The sequence below is a fragment of the Marmota marmota genome, unplaced genomic scaffold (genome assembly GCF_001458135.2).
Source record: "Marmota marmota marmota unplaced genomic scaffold, marMar, whole genome shotgun sequence".
Classification (NCBI taxonomy): Eukaryota; Metazoa; Chordata; class Mammalia; order Rodentia; family Sciuridae; genus Marmota; species Marmota marmota.
Genome location: NW_025999999.1, coordinates 3,370,163 through 3,397,630, shown reverse-complemented (window position 1 = coordinate 3,397,630; position 27,468 = coordinate 3,370,163). Strand labels below are relative to the sequence as shown.

The following is a 27,468-nucleotide window of genomic DNA, read 5'->3' as shown; positions in this document are numbered from 1 at the left end:
TCTTTAGGCTCACCCAGCCTCTATAGGATCTAGATGACCTGGACCTGAAGCAGACAAGCTGTGGACTGTGTCTAGAAAGTGGCCAGGAGGCAGACCTCACACCAGATCACCACTGAGGGAAAAGGCTTAGGGAAACAGCTAAAAGCAGTGTTTTTAAAATCTGGGGTTCCATCCTCCCTAGAAAATAATTTGTTTATAGTCTAATGCCTGCCTTCTTCATATTTTATAATTGGGGGACCATTTAAATTGATTAGCTTTATTAGCAAGGGTTGTTAACTGTCACAGCCAGCATGTCTTCTGAAGCAAGAGGGAAAACTAGAAAATGAGGGAAATTTAAAAACCTAAATCACCTATTCAGCATTTCTCCCACATAACACATCATTTCTGTATAACTTTTGATATACATTCTTGTGGCCTTGGTTCATTTTTGTTAAATATTAGTTTTATTGTAATATAATTCACATATAAAATTCACCTTTTGTTATTGTTATTGTTTTGTTATTGGGGATTAAACCCGGGGATGGTTTAATCTAAACCATTAAACTACATTCCCAGCCTTTTTCACTTTTTGTCTTGCTAAATTGCTGAGGTTGGCCTCCAACTGTGATCCCCCTGCCTCAGCTTTGTGAGTTGCTGGGATTGCTGGCATGCACCACCACATCCAGCATAATTCTCCATTTTGAAGTGTCTATCCCATGGCTTTTAATATATTCATTGATTTATGCAGATTTTAGGGCATCTTCATTACTCCAAAAAGAAACTATGCTCATTAGCATTCATTACTTCTTCCTCCTTCTTCTCAGCCCTTGCAATCTCTAGGAATATGCCTATTTTAGAAATTTAATTTTCACATGGAATTATATAATATGTGACCTTAGTGGCTGACTTCTTCCACAAAGCATATTTTCAAGGTTCATCCATGTTAGATATTATGTAGCAGTATACATTTCTTGGCTTGATGAATAATACTCCATTGTATAGGTTAAGTTGATGGGTATCTGGGTTTTCAGTTTTTGGATATTCTGCATAATGATGCTATGAGTATTTGTGTGCCTTGGTTCATTTATAAGCGCTGGGAGTGCATAATTTTCTACTTCCTGAGAAGTTTTCCTATAAGTTCCTATCCTACAGATCCTGTCAGAAGGGATCTTATTTTTGCTCCATTACTCCTTATTATATGCCTTTATCCTTGAGGTTTACTGTAACTATTGTCACTTGCTCCTTACCAAGAATTTATTTCCTGCTTGTTTTGTGTCTAGTATGCTTATTTGTAATCTCTGTAGAGCTATTTTGAAGGTAAATCACCTTGTTGCTTCAGGGCGGCTTCTCCCATATCAGTAGTTTTACATAGTTAAAACCTTTATTCTGGCCATCTTTGTAACCTTTCAGTGATAAGGTTTGGGGATTTTGTGTTGGGGTTTTTTTGTGTGAGTTGTTTTCACCTAGGACTTTGGTATGGTGTAGTGGTTCTCAGCATTTTTTCCTTAGCAGTAATTTATAAAAATATACCTTTTCTCCTGTTTTGCTAGAAGCTGCAGCTGCCAGTTATCTCTCAAGTCTTGTGGGTAGCTGCTAAGTTCTGTTTCAGGAGTATCAATGTCACAGTCATATTACTGGGGAGAAGAGAATAAGCACAATTCTTATTAGGTGTCAAGATGGGAGTGCCTGGAAACAGTAACTTCTGTTGGCTGTGGTGTCACATGTGCCTCTAATAATGCCAGATCCATCTGGGGATCAGTTCTTCAGGCTTCAGTTCTTAACTGAGCACCTTTCTAGAATGTTTTTACTCTTTTACGCTTCTATGTCCAGAGGCTGAGTGTGACCAATTGTAGAGTGTTTATTACTTCAAAGGTTTGAACAGGTTAATAATAGACTGTCTCTATCCCATTTTCTTCCAGGTCCTCTCTAGAGAGTCCAGAACCCCGAACTCGGGCACGAGGGATCCAACTTTTGTCACAGGTGCTACTCCAGTGTTACTCCTTGCTCCTGGAAAAGGAAGGTACTGGCATCACTAGTAGGAATATCTTCCCAGATTGCTGAACCAAGGCATCCCATGTTCAAATTAACTTTATAGGAGGGAGAGTGTAACATATCTATAAACTACTAATTCAGGGTCTTCATTCCTCACTGGTATGTGTGGTTGAGATGGTAAAAGCTGAGCCATGAGACCCATGGGTTTCAACTATAGCTTTAGATAATTTTTTCACTGTATCTTCCCCAGTCTATAAAATGGACAAAGTAATGTTTCCAGTACTGTATCTTAGCTGGAGAAGAAAAGTAAATTTTGTCAGAACACAGCCACAACCATTTATTTACCTATTATCTACACTGTTTTTAGGTTACAGTGGTAGATTTGAATAATAGCAATAGATGCCATGTCCTATAAGCCTATAATACTACCTGGCCCTTTAAGAAGAAAAGTTTGCAGCCCCTGGGTTTCATCCCCAGCATCAAAAAAATAAGAACACAACAACTTTTAGGGACATGGGGTATAATTCAGTGGTGGAACATGTGAGGCCCTGGATTCAGTCCCCAGCACTGGAAGAAAGAAGAAAATCTGCAGACCCCAATTCTGTAGAGAGGCAGTTCTGGAACTGAGAGTGGATTTCACTGTGGATCTATGTGAGAATAGATAATATTTTCTTTCACCCTGAGATATATCCATGCCTTCCCAGTTGTGGGAAGGCATGGATATATCTCAGGGTGAAAGAAAATATTTTGTAGTGAAACCCAGACTGGGACAGCCTTAGAGACTGAGGGAAGGAGCAAAACTGGTGGGCCTCCCTTACGCCTGCATGAACTAATGGCTGAATCTGGTTTGTGCAGTGGTACACCTGATCCTGTTCTATGAGAACCGGCTGAAGGACCATCATCTTGTGATCCCATCTGTCCTGCAGGGTTTGAGGGCACTTGTGAGTTCTCCTTTTCATTACCTATCTGTATTCATGGGAGCCCTGTCCAGTTCTTTCCTTGCTCTTTGAGGGTAAGGCTTTATGTGCTAAAAGGACAGAGACCCAAATGTGGGACTAGATTAGTGTTAGCCAGCCCTACTTATGTTTCTACTCCAAGGAGTAAAAGTAACCTTTGGGGGACTGGAATTCAGCTGAATCGGAAGAGAGCTACCAGCTAGATGTAGAAGTTCCTGTTAGTGTTTCCTCCTAAACCAGGGTGTTCTGATTCCCACCAGAGCTAACTAGGCCTCTTTTAGGTTGTGTCTTGGAAAGTATATTCTAATTCCATCAGTGTTCACATATCTTCCCTTCTCTCCCCAGAGCCTATGTGTGGCCCTGCCCCCAGGGCTGGCTGTGTCTGTGCTTAAAGCCATCTTCCAGGAAGTACATGTACAGGTGAGTAATAACTGTCACAGTGGTATTCTTCTCATCCCCTACCCCTTGATGTAACTAGAATGAGATGGCAAAACATATTGCTTTCTAAATTCTAAATTCTTTCATGTCTTATGACCATATTTATATTGGTGTACTTTCTTATTAGATAAGGAGAGGGAGGGATGCATGCCATTATGTCTGACCTATGTCCTCTTAGCCTAAAGAAAGTAAGGCATAAAGAAAGACAGGCTTGGGCTTTGACATCACTGCCATGCTGGTCAGTAGCCATACCCTTTCTCTACAGTTCCTCTTAGGTTGATCTTATGCTGGTATAAAGAGTTATCCATTTAGAGATTATAAAATAGGAAGTAGTTGTATCAGCTGAGGTATATTTTAGCCTCTTTTTTGATTTCCTTTCTCCCCTACCCTCAAGTCCCTGCTCCAGGTAGACCGACATACAGTCTACAGTATCATCACCAATTTCATGCGAACTCGGGAAGAAGGTAAGAGGCTGGACTCACTAGAAAATCTGAAAGTGAGCACACACTACTTTTTTTTCCCCGTTAGTAGGATGCATTTTAGCCTGGGGGTTATATAGATAAGAGCCAGTACTCAGAATGATGAAGAGTGACTGGGGGTCCATTCTCCCCTTCTGCAATATATAAAGTTTTTTACATTTTTGTCCTAAAATTATATATATATATATATATATATATTTTTTTTTTTTAATTGTGTGTGTGTGTGTGTTTTTGTATTCATCCCTTTATTGAGTACTTTGTCTTGAGATAGGAAGACAATAACGGTCTGTTCTGAGAGAGGAGCAAGTGATAACAGAAGGAGAACACAGGCCTCCTAGGAGAAAGTCTGAACTTTCTATCCCATGGGACAGTAGTGACCTTGTTCTCTCCTTCCCAGAGCTAAAAGGCCTAGGAGCTGACTTCACATTTGGCTTCATCCAGGTGATGGATGGGGAAAAGGATCCTCGTAATCTTCTGGTAGCATTCCGCATTGTCCATGATCTCATCTCCAGGGACTATAGCCTGGGTATGTCTTAGTGGCCATGAATTAGCTGATTCGGGCTTCTTGGGTGAATGAAACTGATAATTCAACCTCATTCTTTCTCTGTTGTCACAGGACCCTTTGTGGAGGAGTTATTTGAAGTCACATCCTGTTATTTCCCTATTGATTTTACTCCTGTAAGAAGCACCTTTGTTTATTCATTTAAATATTTTGTTGAGTACCTGCTATGTACAGGCACTGTTCTAGGCACAGAGGGCACATGTGAACAAAACAGACATTTCCTGGATTTATGTTTAGAAATCCTCATTAATTTACATTTTAATTCACTGGGAAATGGAGAAGCATTTGACATTTAAGGAAGAATTCAGATCAGCAAGTATTTGAGGGTACTCCTTAAGTTCCTTGACAATATACTTGGTGCTGAGGGGTACAGGATTGTGAAACATAGTCCATTCCCTTGAAAGCTGAAACATTTAAGTAACAATATGAGATTAGGTACCAAAATGAGTGATACTATAGTTTTCTGAGAAGACAGAGTTCAGTGTGAGCTCAAGTAGGCAGGCACTGACCTCATAGATAAGATAGGATTTCAGTTTGTTTCTAAGGAATGCATGGGATATGATTCTGGAATTGGAAAGGGCATCTCAGGAGATAACAACAAATTGGCAGAACAAAAAAGGAACAATCAAGCACAGTATGTATAGGAGATATTTGTTGTGACCCTCTCAGGCCTTCCTCCCACTTTGCATTTGATTTCTTTTTTACTTCAAAATACACAGGATCTAATTACTGTGTAGGCATGCGTGGGTATGTGTACTACAAACATTAGTACTATGTGAGAAATGAAGAGTTCTATTGCAGCACAGCAAGCAACATTTGAGTATTGATTGTCATTGCCTTCAGAGTGCACAGTCAACCAGGCTCAATGCTGTGCTGCACTGCACATATAATCCCAGTGACTTGGTGGGAGGCCAAGACAGGAGGATAATGAGTTTGAGGCCAGTCTTGGCAAGACCCTGTCCTCCGACACCCCCCCAAAAAATAAACAAGGCTGGGGGTGTAGCTCAGTGGTAGAGCACTCCTGGGTTAAATCCCCAGTGCCATAAAAAATAAATATAATTGAAGTGCTGCAGCCATTTTTGCTATAGGGAATTACCAACTTATTTCATTTGGCATTGTTTCTTGGGATCACTTCTGCCCTGAAATTATTTTCATATCTTCCATAATCAGTGACCTTTCTACCTCAGAACAACTTTATGCCTTTGAAATCTTGAAAGATCCTGCTTTGGCTACCAGGTTGTTTTTTGTTTTTTTTTTTTTAATTCCCCTGATAGTGGGCCTAGCATATGCTAAGCAAGTGCTCTACCAGTGAACTACATCCCTAGTCCTTTTTTTCATTTTATTCTGGAGGCAAGTTCTTGGGAGTTTTTACATGTTTCTAAGTGAGGGTTATAAGTGTACTTATTAAGTGTGAGCTTCATCATAGAATGGCTTACCTGGAAAGTTGAAGAACTCCACAAATATTATTTTTCTTGGGCTAGTCCAGTACTTCTCAAAAAAGACCTTAGGTCTGCCTATCAGGATAGGTCTGATTACAAGCAGAGGGAGCTGAGAATACCAGCACTCAGTACCTATCACTTAGACCCCCATCTCTTGGTGCAGCACTGAGGCTCACCACTATACCTGCAGCTCTAAGATTTAAGACCCCTGTTCCAGAAAATTAAACCTCAGATTCTGCTACCTTTAATGAGGAGCTAGAAGTCAGTCTAGAAAGTCAGGCTGCTTCTCTAGCCCCACTCCCAACTCCAGAGGTTCCTGGAACTGCAGTCCCAAAGCCTTTTGAGGACTGTGCAGTGTATGTATGGGTAGTGATTTAGCTTGCCCAAAGTCTACCTGGGATTCTGTTGTCTTATGTCTGTTAAGTCATTTTCTTCATATCTATTTGCTTTTCAGCTTCTAAAATTTTATTGCTGATGGCTTTTCCCTTGTTATCTGCAACCTTTAGCCTTAGGTCCTCAAAAAAAGAAGATCCCTTTTATTGTATTTTTTGTGTAGTTTTCAAAGGAGAAATGAAAATCTGATTCAGTGTTTTCAGATCTGCCATCTTGACACAGAAACTATATATGCTTATGTTGTCAGAGTTACAAGTTTTTATATGGGTGAAGAAACAGAAATGTCTGTCAAATGATTGTTATTTATATAAACTGTGTCTGAACCACACAATGAAATAGTATCTACCACTAAAACATGTTATGTAAGAATAATACCATTTTAAATGTTCTTATTAATATATTAACAGAGGAAATAGATTATAGACTGTATATACAGAGCAGTCACATTTTTTTGTTCTGTTTCTTTTTTTCCCCAGTACTGTGGATAAAACCCAGGGCCTCAGCTAGGCAAGTGTCCTACCACTGAGCTATATTCCCAGCCCCCACCCACCTTTTAAGTTTAAATAATGGAAACTTACACTCTCACAGTTCTAGAGGCCAGATGACCAAAATCAAGGTGTTGGCACCTGCGGGAAGAATCCTTCCTTGCCTCTCCCCCAGCAACTGGTGATATAGTCAGTCCTTGGTATTCCTTGGCTTGTCCAGCCCCTTTTTTTAAATTTTGAGGTAGAATCTCACTAAGGTGCCCAGGCCAGCCTCAAACTTGGAATCCTCCTGCCTCAGCCCCCCAGATAGCTGAGATTAAAGGCATGTGCCACCATCCTTGGCTAGCAATCACATTTATTTATAGAGAACCAGTGTGTACTAACACATTATAATATTAATATAGGTGCAGAGAAGAAACCAATTCCCAGAAAGCTATGGGTGCTTATCTATGAGTGGTAAAATGATAGATCAGATAGAAAATGTGTGACCAGATCAAAAATAAATGCCTAAAAGACAAAAAACTCCAAGGAACACATAAGAGCAAGCATATTTTCTTGCTGAGGCCTCATATATTCTTATTCTGCTAGACTAGACCTGTGACCACATCACCTGTTGTGCAGCTTTGCCAGATTCAAGCCTTTGTGTCCAAAGGTGGTCTGAAAAATTATACAAACTCATGGCCTTTCTCCTTTCCAGCCACCTAATGATCCCCATGGTATCCAAAGAGAAGATCTCATCCTCAGTCTTCGAGCTGTGCTGGCTTCTACACCACGATTTGCAGAGGTAGGTCTTAGCCAGGATTTGGGTACATAGTGTCTGCCAAAAGAAGTCTGAAGAAAGAATAGTGAAACATGGAGAAAAAGAAAGATTTTAGGGTATGGCATCCTGCAGATGTCTTGTATGGCAAGTATCTTCAGACTTTCAATATAAAAAACTTAACCATCTCATCCCTTAGAATAGTAATTCCATCTCTAGATGGTGCTCTTTTTTGAAATCCTCCAGCTCTGCCAACTTGCCCATTTTTCAGGTAACTGGGAGTATGGCCTGCTTAGCAGGAAGGTTAGCTTACAATCATTACTCCTAACTTGAGTATAGCTCCTTGATGTCCCTTGAGACTGGTGGCAGTAAGGACATAGTTGAACTTGAGACACTACCTATTTCAGCTTTAAGTTCTCTCCTACAGTTCCTACTCCCCCTGCTGATTGAGAAGGTGGATTCTGAAATTCTGAGTGCCAAGCTGGATTCTCTGCAGACTCTGGTGAGTGACTTTTCTCCTTACAGGATCCAGCTCCCTTTAGACCAAATAGGGGTACTAAAAGATAAAGAGATTCTTGGACAACCAGAGAACAGTTCATAGGCCTCAAAAGTTGTATACACAGGATTTGGGCCTATGTGATCACTTAAAGCCCTCAGATACATATTGTCTTGTCCTGTAGTAATTGAGTGGTAAGGAAAATCTCACCAGGGCTTCCTCTTTATGCTTCTTTTTCATAAGTCAGGTTGAGCTCCTCTTTTTCTGAGTCCTGGGTAGGACTATTAACAACATTCTGCTGGGGACTAGACTCGTTTATGTGCCATTGTGCCAAGGTGCCTGTATCTCAGGACATCTGAATGTGTAGGTAGCTGATGCCTGCTATTTCCTTGGTAGAATGCTTGCTGTGCTGTATATGGACAGAAAGAACTGAAGGACTTCCTCCCCAGCCTTTGGGCTTCTATCCGTAGAGAGGTGAGTGCTACTTATTTAGCTAAATTCACTATTATTAATTCCAGCTGTCGGGCATGAAGGGAAATAATCCCCACTGTCCTCTTTTCCTATTGTCCCCAGGATCAGGGTACTAGTCCTGGTTACTCAGCAGGCAAGCAAGGTCTAGTCTCTAGTCTAGTTGAGTAACAAGGGAGAGAATTCCTATGCATGAGCCAGTTGCATGATGAGGGCACATGATCACCTTTTCACTATGTCCACTTCCTGTCCTCTAATGTCAAAGAGTATGGGTTGTGGGGTGGATATCATACTGAATAGTGAGGGAAAGAAAGAGACTTTAGATGGTGGATCCCCATAGCCACTACACAGAATTGGCATTCTGTTTCTTAAAAAGTATGCATAATAATCCTATTGGGACTAAGGAATTGGTGAGGATAATCAATGAAGACACCATTGAAGTGTTCCATTTCCATTGCTGTGCCCTTAAAGTTCTCAATACTCTGCCCCCAAAGAAATATACAGGGGATGGGTGGGGTCTCATCTGGTGCAGGCTCACCTCAGTAGCCATGGGATCCCTCCCTGACAGGTGTTCCAGACGGCAAGTGAGCGGGTGGAGACAGAGGGCCTGGCAGCCCTCCTCTCCCTGACGACGTGTTTGTCTTGCTCTGTGCTGAGGGCTGATGCTGAGGACCTCCTCGACTCCTTCCTTAGCAACATTCTACAGGGTAATGAGACCATGACAGCCAGAAAGGGGAGTGAGCATAATAGAGATGACATTTCTCAAGGGCCAATGACCCTTCATGTGCATCCCCCAATGTTCAGTGATTTGGGGCTGCAGCCCTAATTTGAATTAAAGACAGTTTGGTAACTGCTAGCAAACTGTTCTAGGTCTCACTTTCCAACCTCCATGGACTTTAGGGGCAGGAGGCAACATTTGGCCTACTCCCCAGGTCTGTGATTGCTGCCTCTCTAGACTGCAGGCACCATCTGTGTGAACCAGATATGAAACTGGTGTGGCCTAGTGCCAAGCTGTTGCAGGCAGCCGCAGGTGCATCTGCTCGGGCCTGTGACCACATCACCAGCAGCGTGCTGCCTCTACTGTTGGATCAGTTCCACAAGCACAGTCAGGTAAGGGGGTACAGTCTTGCGGGAGGGAGATGATTGGACCAACATGCCAAGATCCCTTTCTCAGAGACTCTGAGAGAGAGAGAGACCAAAACATTAGCTTAGGCCCAGAGGGATCTGGGGTTTTGCTCCCATTAGCCGCTGTTCATTCCCGTATTCACTCTTCACTGACTTAAGTCTTACATAAAAGGATAATTTCCCCTTCTTCCAGAGTAGCAGGATTGAAATCCTTTAAAATATTTTTTGACTCTAGTACTCTTTAATACATTGCAGAGCAACCAGCGACGGACAATCCTTGAAATGATCCTGGGTTTCTTGAAGCTGCAGCAGAAATGGAGCTATGAGGACAAAGGTGAGGTCACCTTCCAGTTGAGGTATCTTGAGGGCTGATGAAATCTGCAGCCTATAAAGGATAGCAGGGCAGATTGCTATACAGAGACAGTCTAGAATAGCAGTCCTGTTCTAAGGCTGTAGCACAAGAGAACACTGAATGGATGAGACCTATTTATCTTTCCAGTGCATTCCTGGATGCCTAATAGATTAAGCCCTTAAAATCTGTTCTGAGTTGTCTTTTCAGAGTATGAGTACATAGTGCCGAGTCAGTGATATGGAATTAGGGTTTCCTTCTAACCTGGCCTCTGTCTCTCCCTAGATGAAAGGCCTCTGAGTGGCTTCAAGGACCAGCTTTGCTCACTGGTATTCATGGCCTTAACAGACCCCAGCATTCAGCTTCAACTTGTTGGCATCCGTACACTCACAGTCTTGGGTGCCCAGCCAGGTACATCATAGGGAAAAGAGAGAAGATATGTGTATGGCCCCCCTCCTGGTGATTTTCTATCTTAAATGAAGAACAGTTTTCATTCCCTGTTCTCCCTGCAACACTAGTTGATTTGGGATTTCCAATAGGATTTTTGGAAGGGTTGTAGTGGCTGCAGGGGAAGAAAGGTGAGACTCATGTTCCCTTCTAACCACAGGTCTCCTATCTTCTGGGGACTTGGAGCTGGTGGTGGGTCACCTGTACAGACTGAGCTTCCTGGAGGAGGATTCCCAAAATTGGTAAGAATCTAAAGCAGTGAGGTAGAGCACACTGTTCCCTGCCTCTGTATGGCAGCAACAGATGCAGCAAGGACCAGGGCTCTGTGCTTCTGACCCTTGTCTCTCCTTAGGGAAGGTGGGCTCTGTGTTTGGCTCTGGCTGCTAACCGGTTGGAGAGATATGGGACTGCTCTCTCTTTTTCCTTGGGCATTAAGAAGCCCTGTCCAACTCAGTGGTGTAGGTATTTGAGTCCTGCTCTTTAGCAAGGTGGCCTTGGGAGCCCACATTCCTAGATCTGCTTGTTGGCAGGCCTTGGTGAGAGAACAGTAGGCCAAGACTCAGCTAATACTTATCTGCTCTGGCCCCAGTAGGTTGGCAGCACTGGAAGCATCAGGAGCCCTGGCTGCTCTCTACCCTGTGGCCTTTAGCAGTCACCTGATACCCAAGCTTGCTGAGGAGCTGCACAGAGGTAGGTATGGCTAATCTTTTGTGACCAGCCCTTCAGAGCAAGGCTTTGGGGGCCTTCATGCTTGCTACCATCACACAGTAAAACTTTGTCTCCTGGGTTGCTTTCAGGGGAGTCAGATTTGGCTAGAGGGGATGAGCCCACCAAATGTTCCCAGCATTTGCGCTGTCTGCAAGCTTTGTCAGCTGTTTCAGCACATCCCAGCATTGTCAAGGAGACGCTGCCTTTGCTGCTGCAGCATCTCTGGCAGGTGAACAAAGGTAGGTACCAGGAATAATCACCAGGAACTGGATGAAATGGGGACCTGCAGCCAGGGTTTGAAGTCGACACCTCTCAGGCAGTGGTTCTAATTGTAGTTGTACTGCAAGTGACATGGTAAACTTCTTTTAAAAAATTGATATATTGTAATTGTATGATATTTAAATCTGTGTATATACTATGTAATGATCAGATGAGACTGATTGGAGGGTCTGTCACCTCACATTTATCATTTCTTTGCATTGAGAACATTCAAAATCCTCACTATTTGTTTTTTTGAAATATTCAACTAAGTGAGGTACCCTGGGTTTGATCCATAGCACTGAAAAATTTTTTTTCCAATTAATCATTATCAGCCATAGTTACCCGACTGTACTGTTGAACATTAGAAGTTATTTCTCCTATCCAGCAGCACTCCCTGTACTCATTAACTATCACCTCTTCATTCCCCACCCCCATACCTTTCCCACTCTCTGGTAACCACTATTCAAAACAGTATTTAGGGACTGCAGTTGTAGTTCAGTAGTAGAGTGCAGACCTAGCATGTGTGAGGCACTGGATTTGACCCTCAGCACCACATAAAAAATAAATGTGTCCATCTACAACTTAAGAAAAAATAAATAAAAACAAAAAAACACAGTATTTGTCTTTCTCTGGATGTGGTGAACTTTAAAAAAAAAAAAAAAAAAATTACAGGTACCTTACTACAATTGAATCAGTATCTGACTTGTAAAATAGCAACTGTAAAGAGTTATCAAGTGATTTTCAAGTGCATGGTGCTCAATATGGTCAACCAACAGCCTGGGTGTCATCTAGGAACTCACTAAAAATGTAGTTTCAGCCCTAACTGATGAGAATCTGCTTTTGAGCTGAATCTCCAGGTAACTCAGGTACTCTCATGGCCAAAGTAATCATAGCTGTTGCTAATAGGAATCTATTCACTGTCACCCTGAGTCCTGACTAATCAGTTCTCTGCTTTGGACTGTCCAGCCCTTGTGGGTGGATTCAACAGCTTTTAGGTAGAGACAAGAACAGTAGACTCACACTGTGGCCTGGGTCTGATTCCTGACTCTGTACTTCCTGTGACCCTGGAAAAAACACTGATAATTTCATTGAGGCTCCATATCCACCTCTGTAAAGTGGAGGAAGTGATTATGAATTATGAAAACAAAGGGAAGAGAGTAAGTGAATACTTCTGCTGCAGATTTGGCACAGAGCAGGTCTCACCTTTAAAGTCAGAATAGAGAAAAAAGCTAATAACTGGGCTCTTAAATAAGACACTTTCTTCTAAACATTGTCTTTGACTGCTATTTTATCTGCTGTATCAGAAATACCTAATGTGCTTTTCAGAAAACCTTAGACAACACTGACTTTCTCCCCACCAGGGAATGTGGTTGCAGGATCCACTGAAGTCATTGCTATCTGCCAGAGTCTCCAGCAGGTGGCAGAAAAATGCCAGCAGGACCCCGAGAGCTGCTGGTATTTCCATGAAACCGCTGTACCTTGCCTGCTTGCCCTGACTGTGCAGGCTTCCATGCCAGGTAATTTTCTCCACCTCTCCTCATCCTGTCAGAATTCTGCCTTCCACTATTGTTGGACAGCACTGCCACCCACTGAGTATTAATGATACTGCATTTTGTTCCATCAGGTTTACTTTGAATCTTTTGTCCAAGTGAGTTACTTCAGAGGAAAGGGTGCTAAACATGATCAATGGCAGAAACCAGGATCCACTAGATTTAGTAGTGTACGAAAGGATGCATACCAGGCTGGAGATATAGCTCATCATTAGAGCATTTGCCTAGCATTTGTGAAACCCTAGGTTCAGTTCCTAGCACCTCAAAAAAAAAATGCATACCTTATTTCCTTTTAATTGATTCTATGGGGATAGTAATATCTATATCACATGGTAGTTGTTAAGGATTAAGGAAGATAATGTGTGATGCCCAGTTGCACAACTAGTGTTCAGTGTATGATAGCTGGTATATATAAGGACCTATAAAAATAAATTCAGGTTGTTTTAAAATTTTTTAAAAGACCAGCATTTCTAGGTCTAATATTAAGAATGTTCATATTAACATCCTCTTTCCCATTGTGCCTAAGGACTAGGCACAGTGCTCCCAAGAGCTCCATCTGTTTCTGGTGCCTTGCTGATTCTCAAGGCCACAGTACTAGAGGACAGATTGAGAACTGCTGCTTTGTGGCTTGAGTCAAGCTCATTGTGACAAGGACAGGAATTAATCATTTTGGATTTCTGAACCAGTCAAGGCCTTTTGATTCTATGTATATGTTTTGGTGTTTTTGCAGAGAAGGAGCCCTCAGTTCTAAGAAAAGTGCTGTTGGAAGAAGAAGTCTTGGCCGCCATGGTGTCTGTCATTGGCACTGCCACCACCCACCTGAGCCCTGAGTGAGTATAAGTTTTGCTGATAAAGCTAAAGAAGGGGTTTTTAACACCATGGACTATAGGGGTGGGCAAGCCATAGGCAGTATTCTTAGTTGCAAAATCACCTGTAGAACATTTTAAAAACTATACATTGAGTTCCTTACTAGAGTTTAAGCTATAATAGAGTAGAGATTTGGTCTGTTTCGCTCACTGCTCTATCACAGCAGTCTCAAAGGGAATGTTTCCAAGCATATAATATGTGCCAAATTAATATTTGTCAAATACATAATGATCCTAGCCTGCACCATTGGCTCAGTGATCCTAATGAGAACCCCTGTTGGAAAGGCACTGCTGTGGAGGGAAGGGCTGTTTAGAATCCTAGTCCCTTGATAACACCTGTTCTCTGCCCCCCAGATTAGCTGCCCAGAGTGTCACCCGCATTGTGCCCCTCTTCTTGGATGGCAACACCTCCTTTCTGCCTGAAAACAGCTTCCCAAGCAGATTCCAGCCGTTCCAGGTAAAAGAGTCTGATGGATCAGATGAGGGAGAATCTTGGGATTTGTATCCTTCAAACTTCTTCTTGTAGGGCTGATCTAGGGTGGGTATAGGAGCAGACAAGCCTATTGCTGGCAGGACAGGCCTGAAACAGCTTTTTTTTCCCTTATAGGATGGCTCCTCAGGGCAGAGACGGCTGATTGCACTGCTGATGGCCTTCGTCTGCTCCCTGCCACGAAATGTAAGTTAGTACAACATTTGGGGAGTTGGATCTTGGGGTGACCTGGGCTGAAATTTGCCAGGCCAAGCTGATTTTTTACTTCCCCCACTAAAGAATTTAGTTCTCATCTGTCCTTCTGCCAATCCCTGCTGGCACTTCTTACTAGGTATCTTTTGGAGTTCAAGTGTTTTCTGGGTCCGTTACATAGCCAGGTTTTCTGTAGGTGGAAATCCCTCAGCTGAACCAACTCATGCGGGAGCTTTTGGAGCTGAGCTGCTGCCATGGCTGCCCCTTCTCCTCCACTGCTGCTGCCAAGTGTTTTGCAGGACTCCTCAACAAACATCCTGCAGGTATTAGTGAGCCTGGGTTGGGAGCCTCCTCAAACCTTTAAAAAGGGGGCTTGCTGCCAAGTGCAGTGTCACACACCTGTAATCCCAGCAGTTCGGGAGAATGAAGCAGGAAGATCGTAAGTTCAAAGCCAGCCTCAGAAATTTAGCAAGGGGCTAAGCAACTCAGTGAGACCCTGCCTCAACATACAAAATTAAAAGAGCCAGGGATGTAACTCAGTGATTAAGCACCCCTGAGTTGAATACCCAATACCAAAAAAAAAAAAAAAAAAAAANTAGTGAGATCCTGTCTCAAAATAAAGGGCTGGGGGGTGTAGGCTCCATAGTAAAGCACCTCTGGGTTTAATACTCAGTACCTCCAAAAAAAAAAAAAAAAGAGCTTATTAGTAACATAACAGGGCTGCCCCTGCTCAAACACTGTCACCAGATCTTGGGACAAGACTCTAGAGGAGAAGCTAGACAAAGCGTTACAGGGTTCTACAGTGGCACTCAACAGAGAAGCTTTATTGGGAGTTGACAACCTTCTCCTCCAATGCCAGCATCCCTGTGTTGAGTGGACTATACCAGGCTCTTATGCTAGTGTCTTATTTTTTCTCCAGATGAAATGATATTGATACGGTTTCTTGGGTATTCTGCACTTAAATGACTTACGTTCTCATCATTAAAGGAAAAAGTGCTGCCATTGCATCAGCATGTCCTGCTTCCTTTTTAGGGCACCAGCTCGATGAATTCCTCCAGCTGGCTGTGGACACAGTGGAAAATGGCCTGGGCTCCAAGCCTTCACGCAGTCAGGCCTTCACACTGCTGCTCTGGGTAAGGAGGTGGAATCAATTCTGGCTGGACACAGGCAGTTATTTGGTTAAATAAAATGTCCCTGATGACCCTGAGCCATAAGCAGCTACCTCCAGGTTCTGGGGTTTGACTTCGTCTCTCATATTACAGGTAACAAAGGCCCTAGTACTCAGATACCATCCTCTCAGTTCCTGCCTTACTGCCCGGGTAAGTCCTTCCTTTCTGGGACACAGGAGAACTCAGACTTAAATAGGAACCCTCTTACCCTGTTGCTCCTGGAAACCACTTCCATCCTCCTCCTTGGCATTTAAGGTTCTTCATCCCTGATGTACCTCAGAGATTCTCTTTTCTCTAGCTTATGGGCCTCCTGAGTGACCCAGAACTAGGCCCAGCAGCAGCTGATGGCTTTTCTCTGCTCATGTCTGACTGTACTGATGTGCTGACTCGAGCCGGCCACGCTGATGTGCGGATCATGTTCCGTCAACGTTTCTTCACAGATAATGTGCCTGCTTTGGTCCAAGGCTTCCACACTGCTCCTCAAGGTAAGAAATCTGAAAGGCAGGCCCCCAGATATATAGACCTCTGTTTCACTTGGGAACAGTCTAAAATAATTTATGACCCAAGCGCTTCTTTAGAGTTGTGCTATGTTCTATACCCAGAAAACTAAACTTCCCGATTCTTGCCCCACTTTTTCCTTTAATCAGTATATCTTGCTTATTCTGAGCTTGAGTTGCTTTGTTTTCCTTCTCCTTTTGTATGCTGAAATTCCAGCCTTCTCAGAGATTGGAGTTGAGTTCTTGAATGACTGTCTAAGCCTGTTTCCCCCCAAGCTTCTCCATTTTTTTTTTTTTACAGATGTGAAGCCAAACTACCTGAAGGGTCTGTCCCATGTACTCAACAGATTGCCCAAGCCTGTGCTTTTGCCAGAGCTGCCCACAGTAAGTTTCTATAATCAGCCTCTAAACAAGAGACAAAGCTTTTCTCCCATAGCCTGGGCCAGAAAGGGGAGAACAAAGATCATCACAATGTGGTCACCCCTCTTTTTCTGTTGCCTCTTAGCTTCTTTCCTTGCTGTTGGAGGCCCTATCATGCCCCGACTCTGTGGTCCAGCTGTCTACCCTCAGCTGCCTTCAGCCTCTTCTACTGGAAGCACCCCAAGTCATGAGTCTTCATGTTGAAACCCTGGTCACCAAGTTTCTGAACCTCAGTTCCAGTCCTTCCATGGTGCGTTGAGCCCTAGCACCTCTGTGGTACTTCATCTCTCCTCAGGTCTCCCTCATCTCTGTATGATTGTGTTCCAGGCTGTCCGGATCGCTGCACTGCAGTGTATGCATGCTCTCACTCACCTGCCCACTCCTGTGGTGAGTACCTCTGTTGTCCTCCCTGGCCTGGGAACCTCTTTCAAGAACCAGGGAAGTACCTCTTTGCCTTTATCAAGTGAGATTAGCCACCCTGCTGTGTGGTTAAGATATGAACTACAAGGAATGAATCTAAAAAATACTGACCACCCAATAAATAGAATGGCCATCCTGCCACTTGGCATCCTCTAGAATCACTAAAAAAGTGTAGGATATATTATATGTGCTTAGCACATGTGAGGCCCTTGGTTCAATCTCTCCCATTAAAAACGGATAGGATATATTCTGCTCTTTTTGAATATTAGTTCTACAAAGCCAGAGAAGCAGCTCTTCTGGTTGCTAAGTTTGACCTTGGCTAAGATTATCTCCTCTGACTCCACAGCTGCTACCATATAAACCACAGGTGATCCGGGCATTGGCCAAACCCCTGGATGATAAGAAGAGACTAGTGCGAAAGGAAGCTGTGTCAGCCAGGGGAGAGTGGTGAGTTCTAGGTCATGGGGAGAGATGGGACCAAAACGAGCCTTACTGCTGATGCTGCCGATTTTCTTTATGCTTACAGGTTTCTGCTGGGGAGCCCTGGCAGCTGAGCCCTTATTTCTGGCCTAGACTCTTCTGACAATCTAACCTGGAATTACTAACTCAAGCCATCTTGCCCAAGGCAAGAATACTAGCCTCTGCCCGCCTTTCCCACAGACACAGCACAAGCGCTGGGCCTCTGCTGCATGGCTATACAAGAAAAAACAGAATCCTAATTTCTAAAGGATTCGTGAATTAACTGAGCAAGTCTACTTGTTTTTGAAGGAAGATCTTGGGTTGTGGGGCCCTTCTGTTGTATCTCATGTCAGGAAATGGGAGCTATGCTGCTGAGGGGTGAGTGCAGATGACTGTGACCCTGAAGACCAGGGATAGTGGATGATAGTGAACGCGTGTGTACCTGCTGGAGAATAAAGGTTTCTTTTGGTAATGGTGCTAACTATCAGAGATAGTCCCCCTCACCCCACATATGCCTCAGTAGCACATAGCCAGAGGTGGCACAGTGATGTTTAAGGGTTAGTCAAGAATTCTGCAGGGCATCCAACCCCTCCAAGTAAGGGCAATGAAGGTGTGAGCAGAATATCTACTCACTAGGCCCTGACCCTGACTTCTCCCACCCTTCCCTGCCCTAGAACTAGGCAAAGAATTAAAAACCCATATACTTTTACAAATCAAACACCTTTATTTTTGTTCCCTTCATTAGCATGTGAGAAGTGGCAGTGACCTGGGCAGCAGGCCTGTTGTCTTTGCCCCATTAAGAAGTTAGGATCCCAGATGTACCCTTCAGGTGTTTCCCCAAACAACAAGTGGGAGAGGTGATGGCCAGCCCCAGTGCTGTGACATGGAGAATATCAGATCAGCACCGGACAAGGTAGCTAGCTGCCTGACCCCTAGGCTGGGGCTAGAATTTATTTGCCTGAGTAAAGGGATTTTAGTCCTAGGATTTCTCCACATTGTGTCTTGCTTCTGCCCTGGCCAGGCTGGTCCTTCAGTTGTTCCTGCATAGTACCTTAAGGCAGGCCCACTGGCTCCTTTTGATGAAGGGTTCCAAGGAAAGCTGCCCTTGGAGGCCCTTGAGACAGTGTAGGCAGCAGAACAAATACTCAAGTGTGGCTGGCACAACCCAGCTCACACCGCCATCACAGAGGCTGAGTGAACAGTCACCCAGGGAGGGGGGTCCCAGCTCATTCCATTCCCATGGGGCAAGTGACTAGAAGGTAACAGCACACGGGTAAGCCAGTGCCTACAAGAGAAGACAGAAATGTTTCTGAGTTCCAAAAGTTCCTGGTGTCCTTTCTATTTATTTTACAGCAAGCATACATCAAGCACAAAGGTAATAAGAGTCCTAATACTGTCCATTTGATCTGTCTTCTGGGCCCTTGAAGGCCTTTTGAGGTTTTGAGCTATTCTAAGGGGCCTCTGCAAGCACAGTGTTAGGCAGGAGTATAATAAAGATGAGAAAGGGAGGAAGGAAAGAACTGACAATGTGACTGGTTGTTTATTGCCTCAGTAATTCAGTTTGAAGAATGACTTCCCCTTGTCTCTAGGGCTGAGAGAGCTAGCTTTGTTTATTGCCTCAGGACTCCAAACACTGCCTACAAATGAAAAGTGATTGGCAACTACTACATACTACCTTTTTCAGTATTCTAGTGTAGTCATCTTAAACCTGATCTGCTCCTTAAGCCGTGGTTTGAGCCCCAAGCCCCTCTGTCTTAAATGAAAGCAATGTTCTTTACTCCTACAGTTTAGAATTGCAAAGACAGGGACATGTGGCTATTTAAACTCATGAAAATGAAATCCAATTAAAATCCTTCAGTGGCACTATCCACATTCTAAGTATTCCCAGGTAGAGGCCATCTTTCTCATCACTGGTCTCTTACTTTACCTTCCTGTGTCCACACCCAGGAATACCTTCCAGTTGTCCAGACAGCCATAGTTGTAAGGATTCCTAAATACCTAGAGCCAAGGAAAAGAAAAAACATTTCTACAGACCTCTTCTTTATAATCCCCTTCTCATTTTGGAGACAATTTTGGCTAAATTGAAGCCTAGGTAAGCAAGTTCTGGCATTATGTTATAGTTACAGAGTTGTCCCTGACCATGTCCTCTGCTTCCAGGATACAGGTTCAGTTACCTACCTGCCCACCCAAGCCCTCAACCCCACTCACTCTGCCCTTCGCCTGTAGTCGACGTCTTTCCTTCTTGTTGATGTGCCTTTCAATGCTAGTCTCACCCCGGCTGATGAGAACAGCATGCCATATGGTTAGGGCACCCAGGGCAAGTGCCACAGAACTAAGAAAATAGACAAAGATTGGTGGAAATTAGGGCCATTGGATGTAGGTCTGAAGTTGAGCTACACAATGATTAGTTAGCAACCTCTCTGCCTCATTTTTCTTATCTCCTGGCATACTTCCTAGATTAACTTGTACTTTCACCATATCTATAAAGAACATCAGGCTCCCATCTACTCAGGAGGAGGCTGAGGAAGGGGTATCACATTGATGTTCAAGGTCAGCCTAGGCTATTTAGTGAGACCCTGTCTCAAAATAAAATTTTAAAAGGGCTGGGGATGTAGCTCATTGGAGCACCTCTGTAGCATTTGTGAGGCCCCAGATTCCATCCCTAATACCTAAAAATAAAATTTAAAAATGTGTCAGTGTAGGATGAAAATAAGTCATGTGGAAAGGAAGGGGGAGAAATAAGTCTATTGAGAGAACATTCTATATTTCCTAAAAACTCATGCTTGGGAGACAGTGAAGAGTAGCAAAAACACTGGGGGATAAGATAAGGGTGACATGAAATTTGCATTCCAGCTGTAGCACTCCTAGCCATGTATCAAGGAACACATCACTTCATTCTATAAATCTATAAAATGCAGTCACCTACCCTTTAGATAGTTACTACCAGGAATAAATAAGTTTAACTTACCTTGGCACATAATAAATAACAAGCATGCTTACATCCTTAGTGCTTGGTAAACAGCAGTGCTCATGTCCTGAGTGTTCCCTGCCCCAAAATGCTGAAGAAAAGTGCTGACTCTGCCAACCTCAATTAGACTAGAACAGAGGCAGGTCATTCAGGATGGGTTCCTGCCTGCATTTGGGCACTTAAAAAAGGTTTTTCTAAAGCTGCCCTACCCTTAAAACTATCAAAACTGAGTTAAATACCTGCACAGGAACCAGAGGTAGACAAGGCTCTTGTGAGTTATCCTTTCCCGAAAGGAGAAGGTGGGTGGTGGGGTCTGGTGATAAGTCTAGAAAAAGAAAAAAGCAAAGCCTGGCTCCTTTTGCTCAGTTGGTCTCTATCAACTGCCACCAAAGCCCCCAGCACCTATATGCAGGAAGTATTCCAAACCCAGGCAGAAAAAATGGAGACTAAAACTACACAGGAGTCAGGACAGCAGGCAAAGGAGTGGACCAAACCTGGTGGCACCAACACATGGACAAACACTGGGCAGGGCAGGTCTGGACAAGATGGAAAAGCACAGGAGGAGAGCTGACCCTGGGCCTTTAGGTTGACAACATGAATGGGGCTCCAGGGGAAGCCACTCCATTCCACAGCCATAACTCCTTTATGTGGCTGTATCCCCAAGAAAGGAGACCAGACCCATAACCGGCATTCACTAATTGGAGAGGAAAAAATCATTAAGAACTGAGAAGGGCAGCAGAGGTACAGCATATAAGCCCAGGATGTGCTCAGAATAAGGAGTTCTAAGAGGCAGAGTGGGGATTACCCAGATGCAGATGGACCAGCTTGATGTCTGTCCCCTGGAACCCCATTACACAGACTAACACAGGCTCCTTGCTGCTCAGGCCATCACCAAGACAGAGTCCAGGCTCAGCCCAAATATGATGATGGGATAGTCAAAAATTGTCACATCCCAGACACTTCCAGCTTGCCCCAAGCCACTTAGTCCACCTACTGCAGCCTCCCTAAACATCCCTGATTCAGCCTACTGAGGCTCAACAAGCCCCTACAACTAAAGTAGCAGGCCCAGCTGTTTGAGCAGCTCTATGTTCCTGGCCTGAGCAGCAGGAGGCAGTGGGGTGGGGACAGCCCACCTGGTTGGCAACCGCCTGCAGTTTGTTCTTGTCGAGCTGTTTCATTTTCTAAGGGGATGGAAAACAGTGCTGGTTATACTCTTAAGACCCTGGGGTGGGGGTGCTACCCGTCCCATTCCTTAGGGACAGGCTCACACCCTGAAACACTGCACCATTGAGTCACCCTGCTCCTAACCGTAGGCTCACCTCAATGGCAGCATAAGCCTCCCGGAAAAGGTCCCAACTTCCATAGCTGCAGTAGACACAGCCCAGAGTCATGAAAAAGCAGAAAGAGAAGAAGTACCGATGGTTATAGTGGCCCACACAGTTATTTAGCCAGGCTGGTGAGGGGATGATTAAGGACAAGATCAAACGATTTCAGTGGTGTCCAGGCCTCTGGTTCATACTTGGTTAAAGAGCATCAACCAAGCAAGAATTATTTTCCAAAGGCAAGAAAATATGGGATTATTTCCTAAGGTTCAGGTCAAAGTCTCATAAGCATTTCAGAGCACTCAAGTACCCCCAGAGAATCATGAAAATGAATCTGCCAATACTTTAACCTCACTAGGGTTAACTGGACATCTGTATGGGACAACACAGGGGGACCCATGATTCTATTTGGTACCCCCAGGGGACAGCCAGCGAAGCCCTGGCATCACTTTCCACCCAACAGCTATTAGCATAACAGCCTACAAAAGAAACCTGTTGAAAGATCCCTGGCTCAGGCTGGGGATATAGCTCAATTGGCAAAAGTGCTTGCCTCCCATGCACAAGGCCCTGGGTTCAATCCCCAGCACCACCAAAAAAAAAAAAAAGATTCCTTGCACCCAGAGAATCCATCCCAGAGAGCCTATGAGCCTCCTGTGCCCCGCAAGAGATGATCAACCCCCACAATGTCTTTTCTACTAACTTCTCATGAGCCCAGTGTTCTCTGCACGGTGAAGTCTTAGGCATGTGGCCATTAACCCTGTATAGTGCTCTGGAACTAAAGAAGTCAGTCTCAGGCAGAAGAAAGCAAAAGGATACGGCAGTGATGGTCCATCTTCAGCACACACCTGTGAGGGAGGGACACAGGCTCTGTTTAGGTGGCCATGGTTCTTGAGATGTCAGTACCAATCCTTTCCTACAAGGGCCAGCATCCTGCTGAGGTGGAGAGGGCACAGACTTTGAAGACAGCCAGGCTTTGCTTCAAACCCAGCTCTATAACTTATTGGCTATGTGATACTGGACAAAGTAATCCTCTCTTGAGTCTCAGTTTCCACAAGTAGTAATAATGCCTAACTCAGAACCATCCTGAGGACTATGTTTCAGGAAATAAGAGAATGTTGCCTAGGACGAGATGGATGCTTGATACATGTCTTAGCAAACTCTTAAGTCAGGTTTTGCCCTAGGGCCACAGCAAGAGAGTCACTTCTGGGGTTCATAAAGAACAAAGCCAAGACCAACCTATTGCAGATGCTGCAGTGGTGTGTTCGGGCAGGTTTGGGATAAATACACTTCTTACAGATGGAGACTGTGGCAATGTCATTCCTGCCCTGTGAAGAAAGAGCATCATGACCACTATGGCAGCACCATTTCTATGCCTCAAAATATTCCATGACACTCTCCCACTCCTGAGACTGGCTCAGATAGCTGCAACTCTGCCCCTACCTCCCCTCCCCCCAGCGGAACCCACCTGGGGTGGGTACCCAGGTGGAGTGGTGATGGCCTGGTAGTAATGGAAAACGATGAGAATCAGATTCCAGTGACTGTAGAAGAAATGCCAGCAGAGTCGTGGCACCGAGTAGGTTTGAAGGATGAGAGGCAGGACACACAAGTAGGCGATGGCCACGATGGAGCCCGTCAGCACTATCACCAGCACCACGAACACCTGCCAACACCAGTGAGGTCAGGTAGACACAGTAAGAACGCTATACCCAGAGGAGACTCAGGAATTTCTCTAGGGATAGAGGGCTGGCCTCCAGAACCTAATGCAGGTCTATCAGTGAGAGACACGTCTCTCTGCTCCCCCCAAAACATTCATTTTCCTGCTCCTAGGCATCACTTACCACCCCAAACCAGCGGATCACGTTGTCCACCAGCCAGTAGACAGGCTCAAAGGCAGCATCGACAGCAGTATCACCACCCCCAAAGGAGTTATAGAGCAAGGAGCGCAGGCAGACCTTGCCATAGCGCCAGCGCTGTACCAGGCCCCGGAGCAGAGGTGGGCAGCGGCGCCTGTAACCCAGGAGCAGAAGCAGGCGCAGACAGAGGCGGGCTGGGCCCAGCAGCAGGCTCCGCTGACCCCTCATCGCTCCTAGGAGAGGATACCATTGTAAGGATCCAGTGTGAGTCCTATCCCTCCCTCCCCAACCATTGGGAAGGCCCTGAGCACCAGCTCAGAGGGCAAACACCTAAGACTAAGACCCAGCTAGGCCAGTCACCAGCTGTGAGGAATACGAATGGCACTTCATTTTTCTATGGAATGTCCAGTGCTCATGTCCTAACCAGAAAGAGGGACTGGAGGTTCTGAACCTGCATAAATTGTATTTATATTATGCCACAGGGGTGCACAGCAAATCCACTTAAACTAAAGGGGTCATGGTATTAGAGTAAGGGAGAGAAAGGTGGCATCACAAAGGAGTCTTTGGAGCTATCTGTGTAGAAACCATTGAAAGAAGCATGGCCCACATGAACAAAGCTGCCCAGTACATCTTAGCAAGACCACTGTGGCAGAAGTTTCCCAGGGCCTCCTGCCTGCCCTGACCACCAAGGGTATAGCATATGAATCCTACACATAGATTTGCCTTGGTGCTGTCTTGGTAAAAGATACTTTTTCCTACTCCCTCTAGGCTGATGTTCCAGGCCAGGAGACTCAACCTGGTAGCATGAGATTACTGTCTCCTGTCAAGACAGCCAACCCTCAAATGACATAAGATGCTTTGTCTCCAATTCCACTCCCAGCCCTACCCCAAGGGTACAGCAGCCAGAACAACTTCAGGTATTCAGAGCAACAGAACCAAGGCTGGAGACACAGCTGTGGGAGGGATCTCCATGCTGGTGGCTCATGAAAACCTCAGGGCCTGCCCTCTCAGTGACAAGTCTTCCCTGATGCACTAGTAAGACACAAAAGGACCTTCTCTGCAGCTGCTGCCCTTGGCCCCAAGCTTCCCAACCAACTTTCCCAGCTGTGCAAGAGCCTCCATCCCTTGGCACTCTCCACCTCATCCACAGCATAGGAGCTCACTGCCCAGGCAATGACCAGGACACAGATGCTCTACCAGACTTTTTCCATGACAGTCTCAATTCTGCAGATTAACTCTTTTACCAGAAAGGAAATTATCTGATTTTCCCCTAGAGCAGCCAGGAAAGGCCGCTTTGTCCTTAACAACTCCACTGACTTATTTAACAGGCAGCTCAAAACCCAGCAGAAACTGGAGGAGGCTGCTGTGCTATGGGGATGGTTTCAATTCAGTAACTAGAGCAATGTATTCTCTTTGCACTCTGGCTCATCCCCACAGAAGATCTTTCAAAGAAAAAATAATTACCTCCTCCTACATGCCATGTAAGCCTTACAGAGAAAAGAAACCCAGCAGACAAGGCCTACAAAAGGAGAGAAAGACAATTTAGGAGGACCTACCCGATGCACCAGGATAAAGAAACTGGCCATTCCCATCACCTCCTAGGAAGATAAGAAAATTAAAAGGAAGTGTAGAAAAGAGGAAAACCAGTAAGCTCAGATTTGGATGCCTATTGTTTGGAACCATGATTTGGCTAAAGCATGAATTTTCAAAACAGTAGACAGCCAAAATTAAATGTAAGAGTAGAACAGGACAACTGCCCCACAACAAATCTAGGTGACTTTTAGACTGTCCACACCACTGTATTCTCCCTTGCTACAGATAATGGAGAATTTCCTAGTTGCTAAAATATTTTCTGTAACAACGGCATACCTATCAGATACATTCCTCATAGGTAATCAATAGGAATCATATTCTACCTCAAAGCCACGACTAGTAGTCTAAAAAAATAAAAATTATCCTTCTTAGATTCTCTACTTTTCAGATTCTTCTCAACCACTTCCTGAATTCCTGAGCTCTACATGAAATGTCTACCCCAAAGACTAGATTTAGCAACTCTCATCTTCCCAAACGTAACTACTTAGGGTTCAATTCTGCCCCTAAGTAGTTCTGTGACCTTAGGCAAATCATTGATCCCTGCTGGAATTTAATAACATTGTGTTCTCATTCAATGAGGAGGTAAGATTAAATGGTAAGATCCCTTCTAGCTCTAACCCTTTATAAATATACGAGTCTGTGTGTGTGTGTACACACATATATTTGGTAAAGTATAAATGAAAAGTTTATAAAGTACTTAGCACAATACCTGGTTCATGAAAATACTCAAATAGTTGTTAAATTAATGACCTGGAGGGTTGCAGAAGTGGAAAGCCTGGTCAGATATCTATCTGTTCCACAAACATCAGCAAGGTCATTCCTGAAATGTGATAACACTAAATAAAGTGCCTGCTGCTAACATTCTTCCTGATTAATAAAGAAGAGAGAAAGTAAAATAAAGAAAATAGAAACCGTAATTAGAATCACAGCATGAAAAAGAGCTAAAAGACATTTTAGAAAACAAGTCTAACAAGAAGTCAACCCAAACAAGTGAACAGAAAGCTTGCAGATGAAGAAACACAAGTCAAATTTGGTTGATCAAAATATGAACCCAGGCCCTTCCTCTCACTTTTAGCTACTGAGACACGGGAGGCATGGGGATGCCAGGGAAAAGATGTTATCCATGGGCCACAATGAAACAGGTTTCATTTCAGGAAATTGAAGAGCAAACAAAAAAATTATGTGTTGGGATGGGGGGCTGTGAGCTCAGAGTGAACAGGGAAGGAAATAGAAAAGCACATTTCTACTCTCATACCAAGATAAACTCTGACTAGTCCCATTCCTCAGTAGTACCCACAGGCCATGGTGGCCATCTGCCACCAGATTAGAGACTGCAGGCCACAACACTCCCCTCATCCCTGAGCTCTAAATCACCATCTGTTTCCCTAGGGAAAAACCGATTGGCAAAAAAAAAAAAAAGGGGGGAGGGATAAGGAGGTACAGATTCCAGAACAGCCAGAATTTAGACAAAATAGATCAGAGTCGTCGCAAATTTCATCTAGACTAAGATGCTGCTCTCAAGTTGTTTACAATCTCAAGTAAGAGATGTCAGACTTCAGTAAAGCGCAGTATTTCATTCATATGCAGACATCCCTTCTGGGTTGCCAGCTTTAAAAAAAAGAAGTAATGCATGCACTTAAGAAGGGGCCCTCACAACTGGAGGATCCAATGCAGGACTGAAAGCTGCAGTTACAAAACCCAGGAAAATGTTCCGTGTCTCAAAAAGGGCAGTGATGTCAAACTGCAACGGACAGATGGCCAAAAAACTTTGGTTCCGGCTTGGGCTCTACCTCGAATTATGTTTGAGCCTTTGAACAAGTCAAACCCTGTCCCTGGATCTGAGTTTCCAAACCTGTGAAATGGGCAAGTAGGGCTGGCGGACCTCCTTCCGGCTTTGCGCCTCACAGAAGCCCCGAGGGTACGCTCTGCCAGAGGAGGACACGGCCCTGCAGGGCGGGGCGCGCAGTGAGCAGGAACCTGGACTCACATCAAGGCCCTGGGACAGGGCCCGACCCTAGAAAAATGGACAAGGATGGGGAGCAAGGGCCGCGACTTCTCCTTACCTGCACCCTGCCGACTCCTCAATCAGCCAAATTAAACACCGCAGCCTCTGCGGCCGCTCACCACCCCCCCCTCCAGCTCGGTGCCCGGGCCAGGCCCGGTTCAATCCGACCCACCATTGCCAGTCACCCACAGCGCCAGTAAGCGGACCGGGACCCGCCGCCAGCCCATCCTCAACCATGAGCGCAAGCGCGTGCCCTGAAACCTCGAAGTTCCACCTCCGGTTTTTTCCCGGAGCAACCTGGGAAATGGAGTTTACCCCGGAGACATAGCC

At 44.6% G+C, this 27,468-nt stretch overlaps 2 protein-coding genes across 9 annotated transcripts in view; one reads left to right on the top strand and one right to left on the bottom strand.

Moving 5' to 3' along the window:
* Mms19 (MMS19 homolog, cytosolic iron-sulfur assembly component) overlaps window positions 1–17,869 on the top strand; it is a 28,318-nt gene extending 10,449 nt beyond the window's left edge. For 2 of the 5 annotated variants that reach the window (XM_015494583.2, XM_015494581.1), the window contains 29 exons: window positions 1,899–1,999; window positions 2,827–2,912; window positions 3,273–3,347; window positions 3,760–3,829; window positions 4,242–4,370; window positions 4,461–4,522; window positions 7,421–7,507; window positions 7,908–7,982; window positions 8,373–8,450; window positions 9,013–9,151; window positions 9,400–9,554; window positions 9,825–9,903; window positions 10,204–10,329; window positions 10,526–10,607; window positions 10,955–11,055; window positions 11,163–11,312; window positions 12,696–12,851; window positions 13,615–13,714; window positions 14,105–14,207; window positions 14,358–14,426; window positions 14,629–14,755; window positions 15,465–15,565; window positions 15,695–15,751; window positions 15,900–16,086; window positions 16,400–16,482; window positions 16,604–16,768; window positions 16,846–16,905; window positions 17,285–17,385; window positions 17,465–17,869. In XM_015494583.2, the coding sequence (XP_015350069.1) occupies window positions 3,811–3,829; window positions 4,242–4,370; window positions 4,461–4,522; window positions 7,421–7,507; window positions 7,908–7,982; window positions 8,373–8,450; window positions 9,013–9,151; window positions 9,400–9,554; window positions 9,825–9,903; window positions 10,204–10,329; window positions 10,526–10,607; window positions 10,955–11,055; window positions 11,163–11,312; window positions 12,696–12,851; window positions 13,615–13,714; window positions 14,105–14,207; window positions 14,358–14,426; window positions 14,629–14,755; window positions 15,465–15,565; window positions 15,695–15,751; window positions 15,900–16,086; window positions 16,400–16,482; window positions 16,604–16,768; window positions 16,846–16,905; window positions 17,285–17,385; window positions 17,465–17,492 (2,619 nt within the window). In that variant the 5' untranslated portion in view covers window positions 1,899–1,999; window positions 2,827–2,912; window positions 3,273–3,347; window positions 3,760–3,810 and the 3' untranslated portion in view covers window positions 17,493–17,869. Of the gene's footprint in view, window positions 1–1,898; window positions 2,000–2,826; window positions 2,913–3,272; window positions 3,348–3,759; window positions 3,830–4,241; window positions 4,371–4,460; window positions 4,523–7,420; window positions 7,508–7,907; window positions 7,983–8,372; window positions 8,451–9,012; window positions 9,152–9,376; window positions 9,555–9,824; window positions 9,904–10,203; window positions 10,330–10,525; window positions 10,608–10,954; window positions 11,056–11,162; window positions 11,313–12,695; window positions 12,852–13,614; window positions 13,715–14,104; window positions 14,208–14,357; window positions 14,427–14,628; window positions 14,756–15,464; window positions 15,566–15,694; window positions 15,752–15,899; window positions 16,087–16,399; window positions 16,483–16,603; window positions 16,769–16,845; window positions 16,906–17,284; window positions 17,386–17,464 lie in introns of those variants that run through there. The other 3 variants (XM_015494582.1, XM_048807090.1, XM_048807091.1) reach the window with 3 other exon arrangements.
* Window positions 4,009–27,430, bottom strand: Zdhhc16 (zinc finger DHHC-type palmitoyltransferase 16). 4 transcript variants are annotated; one of them, XM_015494587.2, is made up of 12 exons: window positions 27,197–27,430; window positions 23,526–23,773; window positions 23,153–23,347; window positions 22,924–23,012; window positions 22,504–22,532; window positions 21,685–21,818; window positions 21,499–21,546; window positions 20,605–20,690; window positions 20,398–20,493; window positions 19,606–19,729; window positions 19,325–19,395; window positions 4,009–7,554 (listed from the first exon to the last, which is right to left on the bottom strand). In XM_015494587.2, exons 2-12 carry the CDS (start codon window positions 23,766–23,768, stop codon window positions 7,515–7,517), a joined length of 1,155 nt encoding a protein of 384 aa, XP_015350073.1. In that variant the 5' UTR covers window positions 23,769–23,773; window positions 27,197–27,430; the 3' UTR covers window positions 4,009–7,514. The 4 variants fall into 4 exon arrangements, with proteins under 4 accessions (XP_015350073.1, XP_015350070.1, XP_015350074.1 ...); XM_015494584.2 differs by lacking the exon at window positions 4,009–7,554 and adding an exon at window positions 18,099–18,682 and having other exon boundaries at window positions 27,197–27,428; XM_015494588.2 differs by lacking the exons at window positions 4,009–7,554; window positions 20,398–20,493 and adding an exon at window positions 18,099–18,682 and having other exon boundaries at window positions 27,197–27,427.
* Between the last annotated feature and the right edge of the window lie 38 nt (window positions 27,431–27,468).